General features: G+C 39.4%; 1 protein-coding gene across 1 annotated transcript in view; it reads right to left on the reverse strand.

The window, feature by feature from the left end:
* LOC124788135 (F-box only protein 32) overlaps positions 1 to 22,259 on the reverse strand; it is a 542,142-nt gene that overhangs the window by 8,119 nt on the left and 511,764 nt on the right. Inside the window, exons 4-7 of the mRNA XM_047255273.1 lie at positions 19,889 to 19,938; positions 10,104 to 10,290; positions 5,514 to 5,686; positions 3,855 to 4,108 (exon numbers count right to left, since the gene is read on the reverse strand). Coding sequence (XP_047111229.1) covers positions 3,855 to 4,108; positions 5,514 to 5,686; positions 10,104 to 10,290; positions 19,889 to 19,938 — 664 coding nt within the window. The remainder of the gene's footprint in view (positions 1 to 3,854; positions 4,109 to 5,513; positions 5,687 to 10,103; positions 10,291 to 19,888; positions 19,939 to 22,259) is intronic.

Raw genomic sequence — 22,259 nt, forward strand, 5'->3', positions numbered from 1 at the left:
CACAATACAGTGGTACTGGTTGAGTCTATCAGTAGATCAGGTTTCACTAGGCATGACCTGCACCTCAATAGGTGTGGGAAGGGGAGGCTAGCAAAGCTTGTAGGTAACAGTGTAGTTGGTGGTGGCAGGATCACTCATGGAAAAATTTCTGTAGTAATAGGTGTTAGAGCAGCGCCTTTTTTAGATTAAAGGAAGGTATACCTCCCTAAAGGAAGTCCCTCTAGCAAAGGAATCACCTTCAGGGTATGTCATGTTTCCAAGTAGAGAAGGAATTAATATATTTCATCAAAATATAAGAGGTATTATAGATGTTGAGCTGAAATTATTGGTATACCTGACCGGTTTTCAAGGAGTTCCTTGTGGCGTGGGGGAGTGGCCATATATGTATAAAAAAAAAAAAAAAAAAAAAAAAAAAAAAAAAGAAAAAAAAAGTAGTAATTCCATTTGAGTCAATAGACATATCACAGCACTGCACTGAACAGAACATATTTGAATGTTGTGCAGGAGCAGTTGAATTTAGTGAAACTAAACATCTAATTTTTGTTGTTTATATGTCCCCCCACTCTCACTTCAGAGCATTTCTGCTCAAGCTAGAGAGGGTTCTTGATTCACTTTATAGGAAGTACCAGAAATTAGTTATATGTGGTGGCTTCAGTATTAATTTTGTGTATGATTGTACAAGAAAAAGTAGATCTTCTAAATTCATAGGATCTGATGCAGACTGTGTTTTTCCAAATAGGATGCAGGGGAGCAGTAGTGCAGCCATAGACAACATTTTTATTCATTCTTCATTATTAGATGGGCATTCGGTTAGTAAAAGGGTGAATGGCTTTTCAGATCATGATGCACAAATTTTAACACTAAAAGGCTTTTGTACTCAAACAAAATGTCACTATGTAGGAATGTTAATCCAGCAGCAAGAGAGAGTTTTTTAAACCTCATCAAGAAACAAGAGTGGCAGGACGTTTATAGTGCCAGTAACATAGATGACAAATATAATGCTGTCCTTAACGCATTTCTCATGCTCTTTGAGAGATGCTTTCCATTAGGATGTTCTAAATGTGGTACTAGCAGTAAAAGGCAGCCTGGGTGGCTGATTAGTGGGGTAAGGATAATATGCAGGAATTATATCAAAATGTTGGAAGTAGCCACACTCAAGCTACAGTACCCCATTACAAACAGTACTGTAAGGTGCTTAAAAATATTATTAGGAAGACAAAGAGTATGTGATGCTCAAATAGAATAGCTAATTCACAGGATAAAATTAAAACCATATAGTAAGTTCTGGAGGTCTGGTCAGCAGCACAAGGTCGACAATATAAAGTCAGTTCGTAGTAAAAATATTTCTGTTATTGATAAGTCAAATTTATGTACATACAGTATTTAACAACCATTTTCTGAGCACTGCTGATGCATTAAATAAAAATTTAGTTTTGACATGGAATCATATAACTCTATTGGAAAATGCCTTTCCGAGATTGAGGTCTGAAATACTCCTCTGTGATACAGACAAGGGGGAGATGGAGTAAATGATTAAATCATTGAAGACTAAGGACTCTCCTGGATATGAAGGAGTGCCTAGCAGGATATTAAAGTACCGTGCTGCACATGTTAGCCCTGTACATAGCCACATTTATAACTTTTCCTTTAAGAATGGTCAGTTTTCTGAACAGTTAAAGTACTCAGTAGTAAAGTTGCTTTATAAAAAGGGAGAAAGTGCTAATGTATACAACTTTAGACCTATTTCCATGCCATCAGTGCTTGCCAAAGTTATTGAAAAGGCTGTGTATAGTGATCATTTTATGTCACATAATTTGCTATCACACATACAGTTCGGCTTTAGAAGTCGTTTAACAACTGAAAATGCTATGTTCTCTTTTCCCAGTTAGGTACTGGATGGATTAAACAAACGGTGTCAAACACTAGGCATATTTTTTTTGATTTAACTAAGGCGTTTGAGTGTGTTGATCACAAAATATTGCTCCAGAAGTTGGACCATTATGGAATACAGGGAGTAGCTCACAATTGGTTCACCTCTTACTTTAACAACTGACAGCAAAAGGTCATTATTCACTGTGTTGAGAATGGCTGTGTTGTGGGGTCTGAGTGGGTTACAGTCAAATGTGGAGTGCCCCAGGGATCAGTGTTGGAGGCACTTCTGTTCCTTATTTATGTAAATGATATGCCCTCTAGTATTACAGGTAACTCTAAAATATTTCTGTTTGCTAATGATACTAGCTTGTTAGTAAAGGATGTTGTGTGCAACATTAGCTCAGTTTCAAATAGTGCAGTTCATGACGTAAGTTCATGGCTTGTAGAAAATAAACTAATGCTAAATCACAGTAAGACTCAGTTTTTACAGTTTCTGACACACAATTCAACGAAACCCTACCTTTTAATTTCACATAATGAGCATTTGATTAGTGAAACTGAACAGTTCAGATTTCTAGGTGTTCAGATAGAAAACAAAGCCCACGTTCAGGATCTTGTTCAAAGACTTAATGCTGCCATTTTTGCTACTCAAATGGTATCTGAAGTAAGTGATCGTTCAACACAAAAAATTAGTCTGCTTTGCTTATTTTCATTCACTTGTGTCATATGGTATTATATTTTGGGTTGACTCTTCCCATTCTCAAAGAATAGTTTTGGTTCAGAAACAGGCAGTATGGGCAATAAGTTGTGTTAAGTTCATGTTTGTTAGTGTCTCTATCAACATACCAACGCTTTTGTTTGGTAAGTTACATCATCTGTGGTTTTAGATATGTTCTTCCCCAGATGATACCAAACGAAAGTGTTGGCATGTTGATTGACACACACACACACACACACACACAAAATTCAAGCTTTCGCAACCAGCGGTTGCTTCATCAGGAAAGAGGGAAGGAGAGGGAAAGACGAAAGGATGTGGGTTTTAAGGGAGAGGGTAAGGAGTCATTCCAATCCTGGAAGCAGAAAGACTTACCTTAGGGGGAAAAAAGGACAGGTACACACACACACACACACACACACACACACACACACACACACACACACACACATCCATCCGCACATACACAGTCACAAGCAGACATTTTGAGTGACTGTGACTGTGTATGTGCGGATGGATATGTGTGTGCGCGCGCGCGTATACCTGTCCTTTTTTCCCCCTAAGGTAAGTCTTTCCGCTCCCAGGATTGGAATGACTCCTTACCCTCTCCCTTAAAACCCACATCCTTTCGTCTTTCCCTCTCCTTCCCTCTTTCCTGATGAAGCAACCATTGGTTGCGAAAGCTTGAATTTTGTGTGTATGTTTGTGTGTCTATCAACCTGCCAGCGCTTTCATTTTATATGTATCAGCTTATTCCCAAGAATAAGCAACTTTCACTCCAGAAATCCAACTTGCGTCCATTTTCAATAAGCTACCACAAGAATTCAAAAATCTTTGCAGTAATCCACACGCTTTCAAATCAAAACAAAAGTTTCCTGATGGGTCACTCATACTCCATTGAGGAGTTCCTTAAAAAATTAAGATGATTCTTATGTTATATTGTTGATTGTGTTTACTTAAACATATGACTTGACATTTTTGGGTTCATAAACATTTTATTTTTGTCTGTTATTACTTTTATGTTCATGTACTGACACTTTCCATGACCCTAGAGATTGCTGTGTCTAGTCAGGATAAAGTTGCTGTAACTCTGAAATTATGTATCCAGACTGTGGCTGCCCTGACTACAAAGTCTTCTGCATAAATTGTTTAGCTTTGTAGTTTTGATTGGTGACTACGTGTTCTAAGTATGTTCATAAGAGACAAAGTATTAAAAAGGACGGTAAGTGCAAATGTGTTTATTAAATATGTGAACAAAAATACATACTTTCGTAGTTTGTGGTATGTGCTCTGCCAGTCATGAGGAGGAGACTGTCCTCCTTGGACATGAGAAATCTGTTGTTGTGTAAAATGGAACTGACATAATTCTCGCCAGATGCGCTGCTCATCAACAAGCCGTCGCATGACACTGTAGGCACGTCCACTGCTCTCTAAATCCTTATGGTCAGCAAGACGGAGTAAAACTTCACGGACACATTCTTCAGGCAAGTTCTGTAGCTTTGGGAAGACATCATCACCTGGCTGCAAAGATATTTTGTTCATACTGTATTATGCAGAGGATGACTGAACTCGAGTACCAATGAAATTTCTGTTATTGAAGTAACAATACTTTCACAGAACATGTTTACACATTCTCTTTAACCTAATACAAATATTATCAGCTTCGTAGTAGTTCTTTTTATGTGCATAAATACTTCACGCTTATGAGATCGGATTGCAAGTGATAGAATTTCATAAGACATGAGCTCTGTGTATAAGACCCTCAGAGCATAGTTCCATATATAGTGGCTGCAAAGGAATTATTTTAATTTACTGTCAAATGCTACTCTAAAATTAATTTTTATATACGTTACAAAACATCCCACTCCAATTTGGCTTTATATTGAGAACTTTCTGTTCTTGCTGGCTCCAGCCAGATTGCATCACTGGAGTGGAAAGCTTGCAATATACAGGGTGATCAGAAACTTGAGAAAACAGCATGAAAGGGTGCAAGTAAGGTGGGATGAGAGATAGTTGTTAAGAAAAAATTCGTTATGTTGCACTGTTTCCAATGTAATTGTCATTAAAAGCAGCCAATCAGGTCATTGCGAGCAAAAATTCAAGCAGCCTGCAAGATACAATTACTGTCATTTGTTCTCACAGCGTAGATGATAGCACACAAGACTTGGGCTTTGATTCAATCCTTACTACTGTCCAATGTCCGGTTTTTGTATCACTCTCTTGTTTGGTTCTAGGAAACCTAATGAAAAACACATATAACAACACTAACTTTGGCAGGCTGCTTGAATTTGCACATACAATGACCTGACTGGCAAACTTTGATGAGAATTAAATCAGAAACAGTGCAATTTACAAAATGTTTTTCTCAACAATTATTTCTCAGCACAGCCTTACCTGCAACACCCTTACAAGCTTTCCAGAGTGTCTGACTACCATGTCTATAATGTGAGTTTAGTTATTGAACACCACCACCACCACTTGTGCTACGCTCAGTACTTCCTCTATATTGTGACTGGATGTTGGCCACATCTCATTTTCAAATGTCGTCTGAGTTGATGTGGTTTAGTAGCATATGCAGTAAGCATTATGGGACTGTGCAGACAACAACAGTAATGATCTGGGTGTCACCAAGAATCATAATAATAAGTACATCTTTCCAAACTTAATGCTAACTAGACTTGAAAGAAATGGTTTTTAACAAATGTGAACAAATCTGCTGGAGAAACAATATTTTTTTTAAAGTACAACAGACTGAATTTCTTTAAAGCAAGCCTCCAATTAAACAAATTGTCATATAAAATAGATGTATTAAAAGCATAAAAAGTGACTTCAATTTATCACAAGAACACAATAAATCAGATACAAAAAGATCAGATATTCAGGTTAACATTAAAAAAATAGGAAGAACTGCAAACAGATCACAAACCTCACGGATTTCTATACAGTTGGCTATAGAGAGTATACGATTTATTGTTCGTAAGTGCTGCTCCCACAAAAGTGTGCTGCCCAGAGGTCGACCCCAACATGCGCAGTCAATCATCATCCTCAGCTGTTGCAGCAGTTTGTTAAGCATATGGATGTTCTGTTGGCTTGCAGACACTATAAATAAAAAGATAAAGACTCATTTCACTGTCAGGGTGAAGAGGGTGTTGAAAAGTATCTATCTTGTTACAGCAGACAGTAATGGGTAAAACATAGGACCAGAAACAAATACTTTTCTAGATATGCATTATTCTGTCCTGTGTGTGTCAATAATGAGAGGTGCTCAATGTCATCACTCATTCTTCAGCATTCCTTTTCAGATAATCATGAACTCATGTGAATACACCCGACTTTTGTCGCACACATGGACACACATTCCTGTGATGTGTGCAAATATCAACAAGTTTGAAATGTACCAAAGCTCTTAAATGTGTCCTTAGGCAGAACTAAGAGATTAAGGTCTTTTGAATGAGGATGACATGCTACTGAATGTCACTGACGAATCCATAATCATTAAACTTTTGTATTATTGATAGTCATACGACATAGAAAATTGTGCGGATTCCCATCGTGCACAAACCACATCTATTGTCTTTCTATGAAAGTAAAATTCTCCAATAGCACAGGTAACTTGTCATGATAAAATGCTGATAAACAGTACCAGTTAATGTGTTCAGTAAAGTGTGTTGCCTTAGGAACCTGTCACCCACAATTCCTGCCCACACGTCAATATTACTAAGTGATTACCCCGGAACCTAGTACCAGTTGCAGGTTTCCTATTTAACAGCTTCCACAAGCAAAAAAACATTTATTTATTTCAACATTTCACATAATTACTGACCAAATTTTAAATGCTGTCATAATCTAATTTTTTAAAAAATGTAGAATTTTATGTTAAAAGTTGAACACAATAAGACAAGGAGTACAGTTAGAAATTGTGTGGCTTGAGGCAGCATAACTGATGGTGTGCAAATACCTGGACTTCATTCATCCAGAATTTCAGACTGAGAGCCCTTTGTGTCTTCCAACAAACCTCAAGCATAATTTCAAATCCTTCCTAAAATTTTTCCTGCTTACATGCTTAAGATCAGATACTTAACACAACGCATTTGTAAATTAATGAAATGTTTGAAGCCATTTTATACCTGAGAGGTAGTTTCATTAAATTATCAGGTGTTTACTTGTTGATACTAAAAAAAATCTGATGCTTTCCTTCCACAGTTGTGTAAGGATCTGCTTGTCTCTTATATGTAATTATTGTGGTAATTTACCATCCCACTTTATGAATCCCAGCTCATACATAAATAAAAATGCAAGCAGTGATCTTTGGACCTTTAGTGCTTATCTTATAATCTTGCATGGTGGTCTTCTGGCTTGAACCTGGTACATGCTGTAAGCAACATGAATAATCTAAACTGTCATGCAGAACAGATAACACTGAGTGTGGGTTAGGCATTGAGTAGCTCCAATTCCAAACACACAAATTTTATGGTCTTCAGTGTTCTCATCGCAATAATGGCTTCTCCATATCATGTCCAGGCAGATGACTAAGTACAGATACTAACAGGAAGGCAGCCTTCACCATTTGTGACAAACAAAATGACCCATATCTCAAGTATTTGTTTTTAAAAGTGGGAGAGAGAGAGCGAGAGGGGGGGGGGGGGCGACAGACACACTCTCTCTCTCTCTCTCTCTCTCTCTCTGTGTGTGTGTGTTTGTTTAGAAGAAATGTAAGCATTTATTGAGAAAGTGAATTGTGAAGGTTGGAAAATCACCTTTTAGGATGTACTTGACAATAAATTACAATGAATTGCATGCAGAAATGTTTTCCAATCTTTCATTACTTTTCCCATCAGAATGAGTCATAAAAACCAGTGTATTAATTCTGATGCAGCTCTGTTGTTCAAGCTGCTTCTATGTTAGCTCTAGTCAAGACTTCACTGCTCGGCGAAAACTGCATATATGGACCAGCAGCCAGTCACAGAGCCTCTAGACCACAGCTAAATAATCTGATAACATCTTTATCTCTCTTGCATGATGATTTTTAATTGATTTGATTATTTTCACTGCAGTTGTCATTTAAATTTGTACTGAACTAAGAACTGGTTTAGCCAGAATATAGTTATTTATTGTAGGAGAAGTTTAATATAACTTCTAATAACCATACAATCCATCATAATTAGTTACTTTTCTAAGAATTTTTTTACTGCAAGAGCTACTTATCAATTAGAAAAGCTCTTATAAGTATGTTGTGCTTCTGTACTTAGGTGTTTTTGCGCAAGCTTCGGTATCTTATGAAATATTTAATGAAATTTTGCCGTGTACTTCGAGATGTGTGTCAGTGTATTAAGTTAAATGTGAGTGATATCTTGGTGTGATAATTCATGATAATTATCTCATCAGAGAACAAAACAGGTCATGTAAATTTAAGAATAAGTATAACATTCAAATGATGAGAGCCACGCAACATATAGTTGGCAGATGAGAACTGCCATTTGGGACGAATATCAGTATCAGACACAGATAACACAAAGAACAGAAATAGACTCGTTATCTGCCAGACATTCTGAGTAAGAAATGTGTGGTATCTTAAACTGGCAAAGAATATGTTCATTTATTTCTCCAGTTACTAGACATCATCTAACTTTACAAGGAAATCATAAAATGAGTGACCTTGCCAATAACATGAGCAAACTAGGTCGTGGAGTAAAGCTCTATTCTGTAAAATTGCTTAGCTGGGATATTCAAGTTTCAGTGTCACCTTCCCACACATTTCAAATCAGTTTCCTTCAAAATTTATCAACTTACACATTGCATTACAGACACCTTTCAACCTTAATCTGTGAATACCCTGCCTTGTTTCCTACAATGTTTAAAATTCTGTCAGTACAAGCACAGCAATATAAGTCCCATAGTACTTAGAGCCCAGCACTGCAAAATATCTTATCTAATACACTGAAGCGCCAAAGAAATGGTACAGGCATGTAAATACAGAGCTATGTAAATAGGCAGACTACAGTGTTGCAGTCGGCAACACCTATGTAAGACAAGCAGTGTCTGGCACAGTTGTTAGATAGGTTATTGCTGCTACAATGACAGGTTATCAAGATTTAAGTGAGTTTGAACGTGGTGTTATAGTCGGCGCACGATCGATGGGACACAGCATCTCCCAAGGTAGTGATGAAATGGGGATTTTCCCATACGAACATTTCACAATTTTACCGTGAATATCAGGAATCTGGTAAAACATCAAAACTCTGACATCGCTGCGGTCAGAAAAAGATCCTGCAAGAATGGGACCAATGACACCTGAAGAATATTGTTCCACATGATAGATGTGCAACCATTCCACAAATTGCTGCAGATTTCAATGCTGGGATGTCAACAAGTGTCAGCATGCAAACCATTCAATGAAACATCATCGATATGAGCTTTCGGAGCCAAAGACCCATTCGTGTACCCTTGATGACTGCATAACCCAAAGCTTTACGCCTCGCCTGGGCCCGTAAACACAGACATTGGACTGTTGATGACTGGAAACATGTTGCCTGGTCATTTGAGTCTCGTTTCAAATTGTATCAAGTGGATGGACGTGTACGGGTATTGAGAAAACCTAATGAATATGGGCCCCGCATGCCAGCAGGGAATCATTCAAGCTGATAGAGACTCTGCAATGGTGTGGGGTGTGTGCAGTTGGAGTGATATGGGACACCTGATACGTCTAGATATTACTCTGACAGGTGACACGAATGTAAGCATTCTGTCTGACCACCTGCATCCTTTCGTGTCCATTGTGCATTTTGGCGGACTTGGGCAATTCCAGCAAACAATTGACACCCCACTCATCCACAATTGCTGCAGAATGGCTCCAAGAACACCCTTCTGAGTTTAAACTTTTCCACTGGCCACGAAACTCCCCAGACATGAACATCATTGAGCATATCTGGGATGCCTTGCAATGTGCTGTTCAGAAGAGATCTCCACCCCCTTGTACTCTCACAGATTTGAGGAAGCCCCGCAGGATCCATGGTGTCAGTTCCCTCCAGCACTACTTCAGACATAAGTTGAGTGCATGCTACATTATGTTGTGGCACTTCTGCATGCTTGCGGGGATCCTACATGATATTAGGCAGGTGTACCAGTTTCTTTGGCTCTTCAGCGTATGTGCTTACCACAAAAAAATTAAAATGATTTATAAATTAAATTGTCTAACAGACCTATGTCTGAAATTATGTTGCCTGAATATAAAAAGAAAGTTTAGGCGCAGAGTTCAAACAACCCAGGACTCAGAATAGCACTGGTTTAAGATTTTTTGTTTTTCAGTCGTAGGTTTGTTTCATCTTTACTAATTGTACAGTTACAGTGCAAGTACTTTGCAACACAAGATCACAGTCTTAGTGATTTTTGGAGACACTGTAATTAATTAATTGCTATTTTATGTGGCCACACAAATAATTTGGGTTTTGAGAAAGATGGTTTGAATAAATGAGATTGGCATCCTTAAGAAAACATTTTTTTAAGTAATTTTGCTTACCTTGATAAGCAACTTCTTCCAGCATGTTGAACAGTACCTTCTGTGCACAGCCAGAGAGCATGGTAAGCTTTTGTGAGATCAAGAGATCAAGAAGTTTACAGATATAGTTGAAACGTCTAACATCATGAACTGCATTCCTAAAGTCAAGACGCTTAAAAGCATCACTCAGTCCATTGAATCCAGCTATCTGAAAAACAGATGTGAGTCTGGTTAGAGTACATTACCAAAATCTTTTCTGGTGGTTTCTGTAAAATGTTTTTCTTTGTCAATTGCCCCTCTTAATGTGAAAATTCAAAGGATAAATTCGCATTTAGCAATTTTGAAACATCGTGAGATAATGCTCAAAAGAATGAACTCTATGCCTTATCTGACTAAATGTTCTGGTAACCAGTAAATGATAGAAGCACTAGATCACTAAAATCACATAATGGATAGCAGCCCATCCACTTTCATATCTCTATACTAATTACTATGGAAAAATATATTTAAAAAAATGCTGTGACTTACCAAACGAGAAAGCGCTGGTAGACAGACACAATAAAAAACACACACACAAATTTCAAGCTTTCGCAACCCACAGTTGCTTCATCAGGAAAGAGGAAAGGAGAGGGAAAGACGAAAGGATGTGGGTTTTAAGGGAGAGGGTAAGGAGTCATTCCAATCCTGGGAGCGGAAAGACTTACAGTAGGGGGAAAAAGGGACAGGTATACACTCGCGCACAAGACAATATCCCTTGGACACCCACAAATGGGCAGAAGCAGTAGCATGAATATTGCCTTGTCACAATATAACACCAAGATTCTGCAACTTTAATCATGTAGTGATAACAGTATCACTAATTGAAAACTTCCAGACCATTCTTTCATGTAATATGATGTTACACAGTGCAAATTATGATCTGGTGATTGTTGCAGTGTTGCCTGAGCAGCTACTACTATATTTCAACTACTATGTGCTTTTATTCAACACACTAGTGCCTCAGACAATCTTGACCTCCTTTTGAAGCAGCTTGACTTGCTCTTACTTCATCTATTTAATTCTAAAAGAGGTGTCACTGTACTTGCAGATTTCAGTAGCAACTTCCTAACACACAGTAGTGGGAAGTCATATCTGGAAAATTTTATGTACTTTTGCAATCTTATCCCAGCGTTCAATTTTTCCACCAGAATAATTTCTAATTCAAGCACCCTAATTGACAACATATTTATAAACCAAGGGAATCTGAACTGTATCAACATTAGTAAAATACTGAATGGCCTCTCTGATCATGATGATCAGAGACTTACCATTCATAATATGATTACCTGCCAGAAAAAACTGAGCCCCAGTGGAAGGTAATCAGGCCTATATATGATGAAACAATTAATGCCTTTATGTCATGCCTCCAAAATGTAAATTTGACTCACACATACTAAGAAACAGATATCAATTCAAAATATAATTTGTTTAGCAATGAAATTGCATCATTATTTGAAGTTTCCTTCCCAAAAAAGGTTTATATGAATTAATCCAAAGAAATCACAAGAAAATCATGGATCCTACAAACACAAGTGTGAACTGTACTTCACACCAAAACTTTAGGAAATCCTGCCCAAACAGATCATAAAAATACTGCAAAATATTAAGCAAAGTAATTAAATACCAAAATCAACCAATCTTGTAATGAAATCAAAACAATATGAAATATAATCAGGAGTGAGAAAGGTGTCAGTAGTGCTAATAAACATATATACTTTGTTCTAAATATTGATGATAAACACATAAGCAATCAAGAGATAGTTGCAAAAACTTTCAATGACCACTTCATAAGTGCTGCTGTGCAAATAAGCTGTGATGTCTCTTTATAAAGTTCCATGGACATACTGCGACATCATTTTCCCAATCCAGTAAGTAATTAAGTGTATCCCCCATAACCAGAAATGAGGTAAAGAAAACCATTGCATCATTAAAAAACAAAGGATCATCTGGTGTAGATAATATGTCCAATAAACTGGTAAAAGCCTGCTCTGATCAACTATCCAAAGTTTTAGCCCACATTATTTAACACCTCTATGTATCAGGGTGTCTTCCCAGATGGAATGAAGCCACTCCACGAAAAGGGATACACAACATGTCACTATCTATCGTCCCATATCACTTTTGACCATTTTTGCAAAAGTCCCAGAAAAATTATTCATTCCAGAATTGTGATGCATCTTGAAAATTTTTATACTCTCAGTAGCAGACAGTTCTGTTTCCAAAAAGATGTGTTCACTACTGAAGAGCCCTTAAAAAAAAAAATGAAGTCACTCTGTATCTTCTGTGATCTCTGTAAGACTTACAACTGTGTGGATCACAAAATCCTTGTCAACAAAGCAAGCCAATATGACATCACAGGGGCAGTGGAAAACTGGCTACAATCTTACCTAATTGATAGGAAGCAGAACATAGTTCTTGATTAGAGCAGCATAGCAAGGGAGGATGTGGAGTCCGACTGGGGTACTGAACTTCATAGAGCCCCTCAGGGATCGGTCCTCAACCCACTGCTGTTTCTGATTTAAATAAACGACCTACCTTTGTCATACAAAACATCCACGTTTGCTATGTTTGCTGATGATACTAACATTGTAATAAATAACCAACAGTCCACAGACATAGAAGCTGAAGCCAACAAATCGCTTTCAGGACTCTCTAACCTAGTTCAGAGTAAACTCAGTAACAGTAAACCTAAGCAAAACCAATTACATCCATTTCAGCTTAGATAACCAAGTCCCACAAGAGATTCCTATTTTACCTGACAGTCAACAAATACAAAGAGTATGTTGCAGCAAATTCTTAGCTGGAATCATCATATCCTCCAAACCATAAAACGTTTGCCCTCCACGCTACTTTTGCCATTAAAACAACCTCACAAATTGGAGACATCAGTGTCACAAAATCTACTTATTTTTGGTACTTCCACTCCATAATGTGCTATGGAATTATCTTCTGGGGCAATTCACCTTCATCAAAGAAACTCTTCTTGCAGCAAAAAAAGGTGGTCCAAATAATGTGCAGATTACACCTGAGAATTTCCTGCCATAATCTGTTCAAGAAGCTCGAGATACTGCAATGTCCCAATATATTTACTCAATTATGAGTTTGATGGTAGACAATCCTGACCACTATTAAACTCACGAAATGTTCCATGATCACAACACAAGGAGGAAGACTGACATCCATCGTGAACTAAAAGAGCTAACTTGGGTGCAGAAAGGTGTACAATACTCCAGTGTTAATTTTTTCTTTCATTGCCAAACTCCATCAAATGCCCAAGAAGTAACAAAGTGTTATTTGAAAATAAATTAAAGATACATTTACTTGAAAAAGCATTTTTTTCATTAAATGAAGTTTTTGAAAGAGATGCATAAAATTTGGATATATATAAATGCACTGCATGTTTCTCAGGTTTTAAACAACATGTGTTACTCCTTGTCTTTATATTTTTTTTATTTTTTCTGTTATAGTTTTACATTATATACTTTTCCTGCAACTGTTCCAGTAAAATAACTGTTATGTCCTATGTCTGTTTTTCTAAAGTGACTACTATGTTCTATAAAAATACACTTGTTTGTTCTTCAGCTCATTCCACGTCCTAGTTTCTCACACACAGGTGTATGTATAAAAAATAAATAAAACAAAAATGTGTACAGTTCAGTCTGATGGCTCAAAGCCTGGGCTACAAGGAGCATGCCACAAATATTTATGAGAGTAGACATTCTTACACACTCATTAGCTTGTGGAAATAATGTCATACTTCCAGAAATACTAAGAAGAATCATAAGACTGCAACATCACTCAGAGAATATCTTTCAACATATGAGCTCATCTGATTTTGATATTTACGGATGGCTTTTTGGCTATCAGTTAATTCTCGCTATTCTTTATTAGAGTAGAAGATACAACGAATGTTTGTGACCACCACCGTAATTATGCATCAGAAACTGCCTCAAAGTTCCAACACATCACCCATTCCAATCAAATGGTAGCACACTGCTTACAAAAGGCAAGGATTTGTGCTCGAGTGGAATGACACATCATTTTAACAGACATGGGTATTCACAGCAACTTAGCTGATCTACCAAGTTTGCAATTCTGATCATTTGTTCATGGATCTGCAGTTTATGCTAATATATGTGTAATTTAATGTGTTGATTGTCGTGTGGCTGCCAACAAGCACGGCAGAACTGCAAGTCTGACATCATGTAGTCGGCAGTGGCCACAGGATAAAATCCTTCAGCATACCTCCATGTGCTTGGCCTGGCCTGTCCTGGCCTGGCAGTAAAACATCCATCACTAATAGTGTGGCACTAAACATGTGAAAGATGTACCACCTGTTTTAAAATGCATACAAATAGCATGTGAACATCAAGAAACTTACATCCATGAAAATATTTTTGTGAAATTAAGGCATTCTCTAACACCGCATGGAACCTTTTCTGTGGAGTGATACAACTGAAAAAAAGTAACAACACAATAGCAGAATTAACTAGCACAAGGAGGTAGTGAATAGCCAGCTTTGTCCTCTGCTTGATCTCCTTTCCACCCAATGACCTCTGAAGTCATGACTAATATATAACATTTGGTGTGAAACAAATACTAACAAAGAGATAGAGGGGCTGGCCAGTACTTACCCCAGCTCAGTACAGCCGATAGATACACATAAAACAGAACTGAAAACTTACATTCCTAGCTTTCGGAACTTTGTTCCTTAATCAGGGAGGAGAGAGGGGAAAAAAGGGAAGAAGGGATAGGACTTTCTCAAGTCAACCCCTGAAATGAGATCATCCCTTGACAAAATTCTCCCCACACCACCCAGAGTTGCCTTTCGTCGCCCCCCCCCAACCTCCGTAACATCCTTGTTAAACCCTACAATATTCCCAGACTACCTTCTCTACCCAGCGGTTCCTACCCCTGTAACCGACCCCGCTGCAAAACCTGCCCCATGCATCCCCCCACAACCACCTACTCCAGCCCCACTACTGGTAAAACATACACAATTCAAGGCAGGGCTACGTGTGAAACTACACATGTCATTTATCAACTGACATGCCTGCACTGCACAGCCTTTTACATCGGCATGACAACAACTAAACTGGCTGAGCGCATGAACGGACACAGACGAACTGTCCGCCTAGGAGATGCCCAATACCCAGTAGCGGAGCATGCCCTCCAGCATAATTCTAGGAACCTGCTACACCGTATGTGCCATTTGGCTTCTCCCACCCAACACCAGTCCCTCTGAACTGCGGAGATGGGAACTTGCACTCCAACACATCCTTTCATCCCGCCATTCCCCTGGACTGAACCTACGTTAAACAACCTCACTCCCATTCACTCTTCAGTCTTCTCCTCTTTCCCTTTCCTCTTTAGCCATTCACGCATCTTTTCATCCTACATAGTTGTGTTTATCTTTATACTATATACCTCTTTACTTCTGTATGCATCCTCTTTGGTTTGAAGCTGGCACAGTACTTACAGCAGAATATCTTTGGCTTCCCTCTGACAACCATGCCTCCATCCTTGCTACCCTCCCTGTTTACCTTTCCCTGTTGCTTCATAACCTGGGTTGTGAGTAACTGAATCCACTTTCCCTCCTCCCCTTTTTCCCGTCTCTCCTCCCTGATGAAGGAACGAAGTTCCGAAAGCTAGGAATGTAAATTTTCAGTTCTGTTTTATGTGTATCTATCGGCTGTACTGAGCTGAGGTAAGTACTGGCCAGCCCCTCTATCTCTTTGTTAGTATTTGTTTCACATCTTATATGAGATTTTCTATTAATCATTTAGATCACCTATATGGTCCACATCCTTCATTGTTTTGTCCCTTCTGTTAGCTATCACTTACGTCTGTCATCTTAACACTTTCTCTTCTTCAGTGTTTTATATATACATAAATAAATATTTTCGTCACCAACTGTGCTAGTTTCATCTTCCTCCTATTATCTTGTTCCGTTTATAGTCCTCTTCTCTTTTTTATTTATTGATTTATGTATTCAACATTCCATAGTTTTAACGTTCGTTATTCGCTGTTTCCCAGCCAACAATCACTGCCAACAATCTCTTCCACACCTACCAGTATCATCCATTTCCGTCGATTTCTTGTTGCTGGCGATATTTTTGTGCCATTGGCTATCTTTCTCTGCCACAAGAAAATTTTTTTGGGACATTTCTGCGCCACCCGCGATCTTTTTTGCGGCACGCGCGATCGCTTTTGCGGCACGCGCGATCTTTTTTCGCCACTCGCTATCTCTGTTTTTGAGCAACGTGTGTTCTTTTCCCCTGATCTGGACATACTTGCTTGGTCTGGTCAACTTTTTCCGTATTTTTCTTATTTAGTGGCCTTCCTTTGGTATTGAACATTACCAACACAATTTCTTTCCTTCTCGTCCTTCCCTCCGTGTTTTACTCCTTCTTATGATTACTATTTCAACTTTAGTTATTTAATTTCCCTACCCACCAGTTACCCACTATGTACCCTAATCCTATACCACATTATTTACATTCATTCCGGAAACATGCATTCACCGTAGCCAAACTGCAATCCCACATACTTTTCCTCCAGTCCTGCTTAACCTTTGGAATTACCCCTAAAGGGCTTACCTTATAAGTTCCCATCTCCGGGTGCAATTCCTCCTTCTACCAGTCTCTCCTGGACTTCCAGAACCTTCAATCCTTAGCCCTTACCCAACTTGTCCTGAATCTCTACACTACTTCATGTAACCACCACTCCCAACAGCTCCTATCTCTCTTCAAAGTCCTCCACCTCTCAAACCCTTGCTTGGAGAACACACTGAGGAACATCATCCTAGAAGCCAGATGCAAACTTGAGTTCCATGCCACACACCACCTGAAAAAACTATCCACAGTGCTAGTGCAACACCTAAGAAGTGGGGTCCCTCTCCCTATCCCTCACAAACACCAACCACAACAGAACATTCAACAAACCCCCCTCATAGCCAACAAACCTAGCCTAGCCACCCTACTCAATCTCCCCATCCTAGCACATACCCCACACAGACCAAATCTCAACTATAACCACAGTCAAATGCCACATATCACCAGTCCCAATTCAGTCCTAAACCTCTCATCCAGATCCCTCTCTCATCCAGAGACATCTGTTCTATCAAAAGGCTTAACCTTTAGCCCCACACCTAAATTCAACCACACTGCCCTGGTTAAAGATCTCCTCTCATTCACCCGGAACCTCAACTGGAAATATCACTTCACTACCCAAACACAGCCCCCAAATACTAGACCCAGTGTTGAACCCTGTCTAGAACAGTTCCGACTGCCTTCTCAAAGGGATCCTCCTCCCCTCCCCCAAAACCATCCCTTGCAGACATTTCAGGAATTCCTCACATCCAGTGTTGCCTCCCAGTCCTTCTTGAAGAACATCCCGACAACCCCCAACATCACCCCAACTGAATCCCGTGCCATTAAGGAGCTGAAAATAGACCGCTCTATTGTCATCCTCCCGGCGGATAAAGGCTCCACAACTGTCGTACTTGACCATGTGGAGTATGTGGCAGAAGGACTGCGTCAACTCTCTGACACCTCAACCTACAAAGCTGTTACCCAGGATCCCATTCCCTCCATCCAGACTGAGCTGCAAAAAATCCTAAAAATCCAAGGTCCCTCACAAGGCCTCACAACGGCTTCCATAGACTTACTCACTCCACTTGAGCCATGTACCCCTACCTTCTACCTATTACCCAAAATCCACAAAGAGAACCATCCTAGCCATCCCATTGTAGCAGGCTTCAAATCCCCAACCGAACGTATCTCAGCTCTGGTAGACCAGCACCTACAACCTATCACCCGCAGACTCCCATCCTACATCAAAGACACAAACCACCTCCTAGAACGCCTCAAATCCATTCCCACTCCTCTCCCACCTGAAACCTTTCTTGTCACCATAGATGCTACATCCCTTTACACAAACATCCCACATACCCATGGTCTCTCTGCCCTTGAGCACTACCTCTCCCAACGCCCACCCGAAGATCTTCCAAAAACCTCGTTCCTTATCACACTTACCAACTTCACCCTCACCCATAATTACTTCACTTTTGAAGGCCAGACCTACAAACAAATCAGGGGAACGGCCATGGGAACCAGGATGGCTCCCTCCTATGCCAACCTCTTCATGGGCCGCATGGAGGAGGCTTTCCTGAAGACCCAACAGCTGCTTCCCCTGGCCTGGTATAGGTTTATAGATGACATCTTTGTGGTCTGGACTCATGGTGAAGAAACACTCCTTAATTTCCTCCATAACCTCAACTCCTTTTCGAATCTGAATTTCACCTGGTCCTTCTCCAAAACCCAAGCCACCTTCCTGGATGTTGACCTTCATCTTGTTGAAGCTTACATCCACACCTCTGTCCATATCAAACCCACAAACAAACAACAGTACCTTGACTTTGATAGCTGCCATCCTTTCCACATCAAACGCTCCCTTCCCTACAGCCTAGGTATTCGTGGCAAACGTATCTGCTCCAGTGACGAATCCCTCAACAATTACACCAATAACCTGACCAGTGCTTTCCTCTCCCGCAACTATCCTGCAGACCTTGTCCACAAACAGATTTCCCAAGCAATACATTCCTCCCCGTCCAACAACAATGTTCCTACCCCCAGACCACACAGAAGCATCCCCATTGTCACCCAATATTATCCTGGCCTCGAAAGCATCAACAAATTACTCCGCCAGGGATATGACTTTCTCAAGTCAACCCCTGAAATGAGATCATCCCTTGACAAAATTCTCCCCACACCAATCAGAGTTGCCTTTCGTCGCCCCCCTAACCTCCGTAACATCCTTGTTAAACCCTACAATATTCCGAGACTACCTTCTCTACCCAGCGGTTCCTACCCCTGTAACCGACCCCGCTGCAAAACCTGCCCCATGCATCCCCCCACAACCACCTACTCCAGCCCCGCTACTGGTAAAACATGCACAATTCAAGGCAGGGCTACGTGTGAAACTACACATGTCATTTATCAACTGACATGCCTGCACTGCACAGCCTTTTACATCGGCATGACAACAACTAAACTGGCTGAGCGCATGAACGGACACAGACGAACTGTCCGCCTAGGAGATGCCCAATACCCAGTAGCGGAGCATGCCCTCCAGCATAATTCTAGGAACCTGCTACACCGTATGTGCCATTTGGCTTCTCCCACCCAACACCAGTCCCTCTGAACTGCGGAGATGGGAACTTGCACTCCAACACATCCTTTCATCCCGCCATTCCCCTGGACTGAACCTACGTTAAACAACCTCACTCCCATTCACTCTTCAGTCTTCTCCTCTTTCCCTTTCCTCTTTAGCCATTCATGCATCTTTTCATCCTACATAGTTGTGTTTATCTTTATACTATATACCTCTTTACTTCTGTATGCATCCTCTTTGGTTTGAAGCTGGCACAGTACTTACAGTAGAATATCTTTGGCTTCCCTCTGACAACCATGCCTCCATCCTTGTTACCCTCTCTGTTTACCTTTCCCTGTTGCTTCATAACCTGGGTTGTGAGTAACTGAATCCACTTTCCCTTCTTCCCTTTTTTCCCCTCTCTCCTCCCTGATGAAGGAACGAAGTTCCGAAAGCTAGGAATGTAAATTTTCAGTTCTGTTTTATGTGTATCTATCGGCTGTACTGAGCTGAGGTAAGTACTGGCCAGCCCCTCTATCTCTTTGTTAGTATTTGTTTCACATCTTATATGAGATTTTCCATTAATCATTTATATAACATTTGGTGAACGTTACCTCTCGTGTACACTTGATTGTGATGTGGCAATGTGGCTTCACTGTCCCATCTGAAACAAGAACAATAAAAGTGCCATATTACACAGTCAATGCTGTAAGACATAATGAATACTGTTTTACAAAACCTCAAATGAAGATTAAAATGGTGAAAAGACTGTATAAATAATTTCTAATTACAGTAAAATATTAATGACAAAGACAGCATTATCCTTTGTTCAGGCCACTCAACAGATGATTCTGTTTCAGAGGCTCCAAGTATTGTTGAGACAACTTTCTAACATCTTTTAGCACTTATGAGATTGTCCCTAAACCATACTGGAAGTTTATCCAAAGCTATTATTGATACATAGAATGACCTACAATTTTTATAAAATTGGCACAAGAGGAATTTGAGGGTAGTTATAGTTTGTCATATTGGGAAACATCTATTGTAATCCTGAAGCAGGGTGGAAAATAACAGCTCATAAAAATCAAATGTACTACTATACAAAGTAGCTGTGGTATGTCAGTTACTTTTTAATAACAGAATGCGAAGGGCTGTACAAGACTTCTGTTTCTGACATTGAAGTAGTCAATACAAAGCTGCGTAACTCAGTGAAAGCAACTTCTGTCTCATTTTCAATGTGTTGGGTGAAAAACTTAGTACCTTCTAGAATCTAAATTTTTTTGAACGGTAGATTTGAAATCTTCATTTTTTACGGTGAATAACCTATGTTGCCAGGATGTTGTGCAACTGCATAAAGTATCATTTTCCATTTGTTTTTATTTTATTAATTGTGATTTGTATCTATTTGTTAGTTTAAGATAATTAAATCTCTCTCTTTAACTGTTTTTGATCTGCCAAAGTTCATTTACATAACTCGTTATCTTTTCAGGGCAGGTGCAAATCACTGGTGAATACTTCTACAACTACTTTTCTTTTGTGTTTCTATGTTTCTTTCTACTGTGTTGGGCAACTCTTGTTAAATATATAGCAAAGAAAAGGCAATTCTCTCAGAAGCATAATCAGTAAAATCACAAGTTAGGCCACTTCATTGTACTCCACTGTGATCTACAACCATTAGTACCCATCTGATTAACAATCCCTACATATCTAGGTTGCCATTTTTTATTTTGTCTGTAATTTTAGCCGTTTTTCTTCATTATCTGATAGACATAAAGCATTGATAAACTCTGTTTTATGCAAATTTATCTGTACGCTAGTTAAAAAACGTATTTTGTCATCTGAGGAAATTTGGCAGGTGCACCTACTTTATGCTAAAATTAATGTCAGTATTTCAAAATATTAAACTCGTATGGCTGTTATATTTTTCCAAGAAGGAAGTTGCATTTTCTAAGAGCTCTAAAAGCACATTAAAACTGCCTTAAGGGAACACTATATGGGTAATGCAATCAATTTGAAATCTGAGAGTTATATTTTCAACATAGTAATTTCTAATGTCAATGGTAGTGAATTTTTTTACAAGACCATTACTGAGATAAGTTGATGAGCAAAAACATCATGACCATGCCACCGTGAGACTGAGTGCCACCTGACAGTGTTGTCAGCATGTCTCGTGGTAAGGAAAGTAATTGAGAGAAAGGTGAATCATTCTAACAATAATATGAGTTGCAAATGGCAATATCCAAGAGCAGATTGATATGGCCTGGCACCTGGAATGAGCATCTCAGAAACTGTGAAGATAGTTGGCTGCTCATGTGGTACTGACATGAGCATCTATGGAAAGTGGTTGAAGGATGGTGAATCCATGAGTAAGGGACAAGGTGTTGGACTTCCACAACTCATCATAGAACATGAAGTTTGGAGACTTGCATGCTCTGGAAGAGCAAGATAGGTGGTGTCTGTGGCATGCCTGATGGTAGACCACAATGCTGATCCAAGTACAAATGTTTCAGAGCACATCATAAAGCATTTGTTGTTGAGCATGGGCCTTAGCAGGAGATGACCCGTATGTGTTCCCCTACTGAACAATTGACATCATCAATTACTACTGCCGATAAGTGGAAACATATCGCCTTGTCTGATGAATCGCATTTTTTGCAACAGCAGTTCAATGTTTGTGTCCAGATATACCATCATATTGGCAAATGGTTTTTCGAAACCATGACAACTGTGGATTACATGAACATTAATGTGTACCATCTTGTTGATGGCATCTTCAGCTGAGCAACTGTCTGTGACACATGGCCAGAATTGTGCTATAGTGGTTTGAGAAGCACGATAATAAAAGCTGATGTCTTGGCCACAAAATTCACCTCATCTGAACCCGATGGAAATCTCAGATGCTATCGGGTACTAGCTCCACACTCAGAAACTACCAGCCCATAATTTTTGAGAATTGTGTGACCTGTACATAGCTTGTTGAATCCA

The sequence above is a fragment of the Schistocerca piceifrons genome, chromosome 3 (assembly GCF_021461385.2).
Source record: "Schistocerca piceifrons isolate TAMUIC-IGC-003096 chromosome 3, iqSchPice1.1, whole genome shotgun sequence".
NCBI lineage: Eukaryota > Metazoa > Arthropoda > Insecta > Orthoptera > Acrididae > Schistocerca > Schistocerca piceifrons.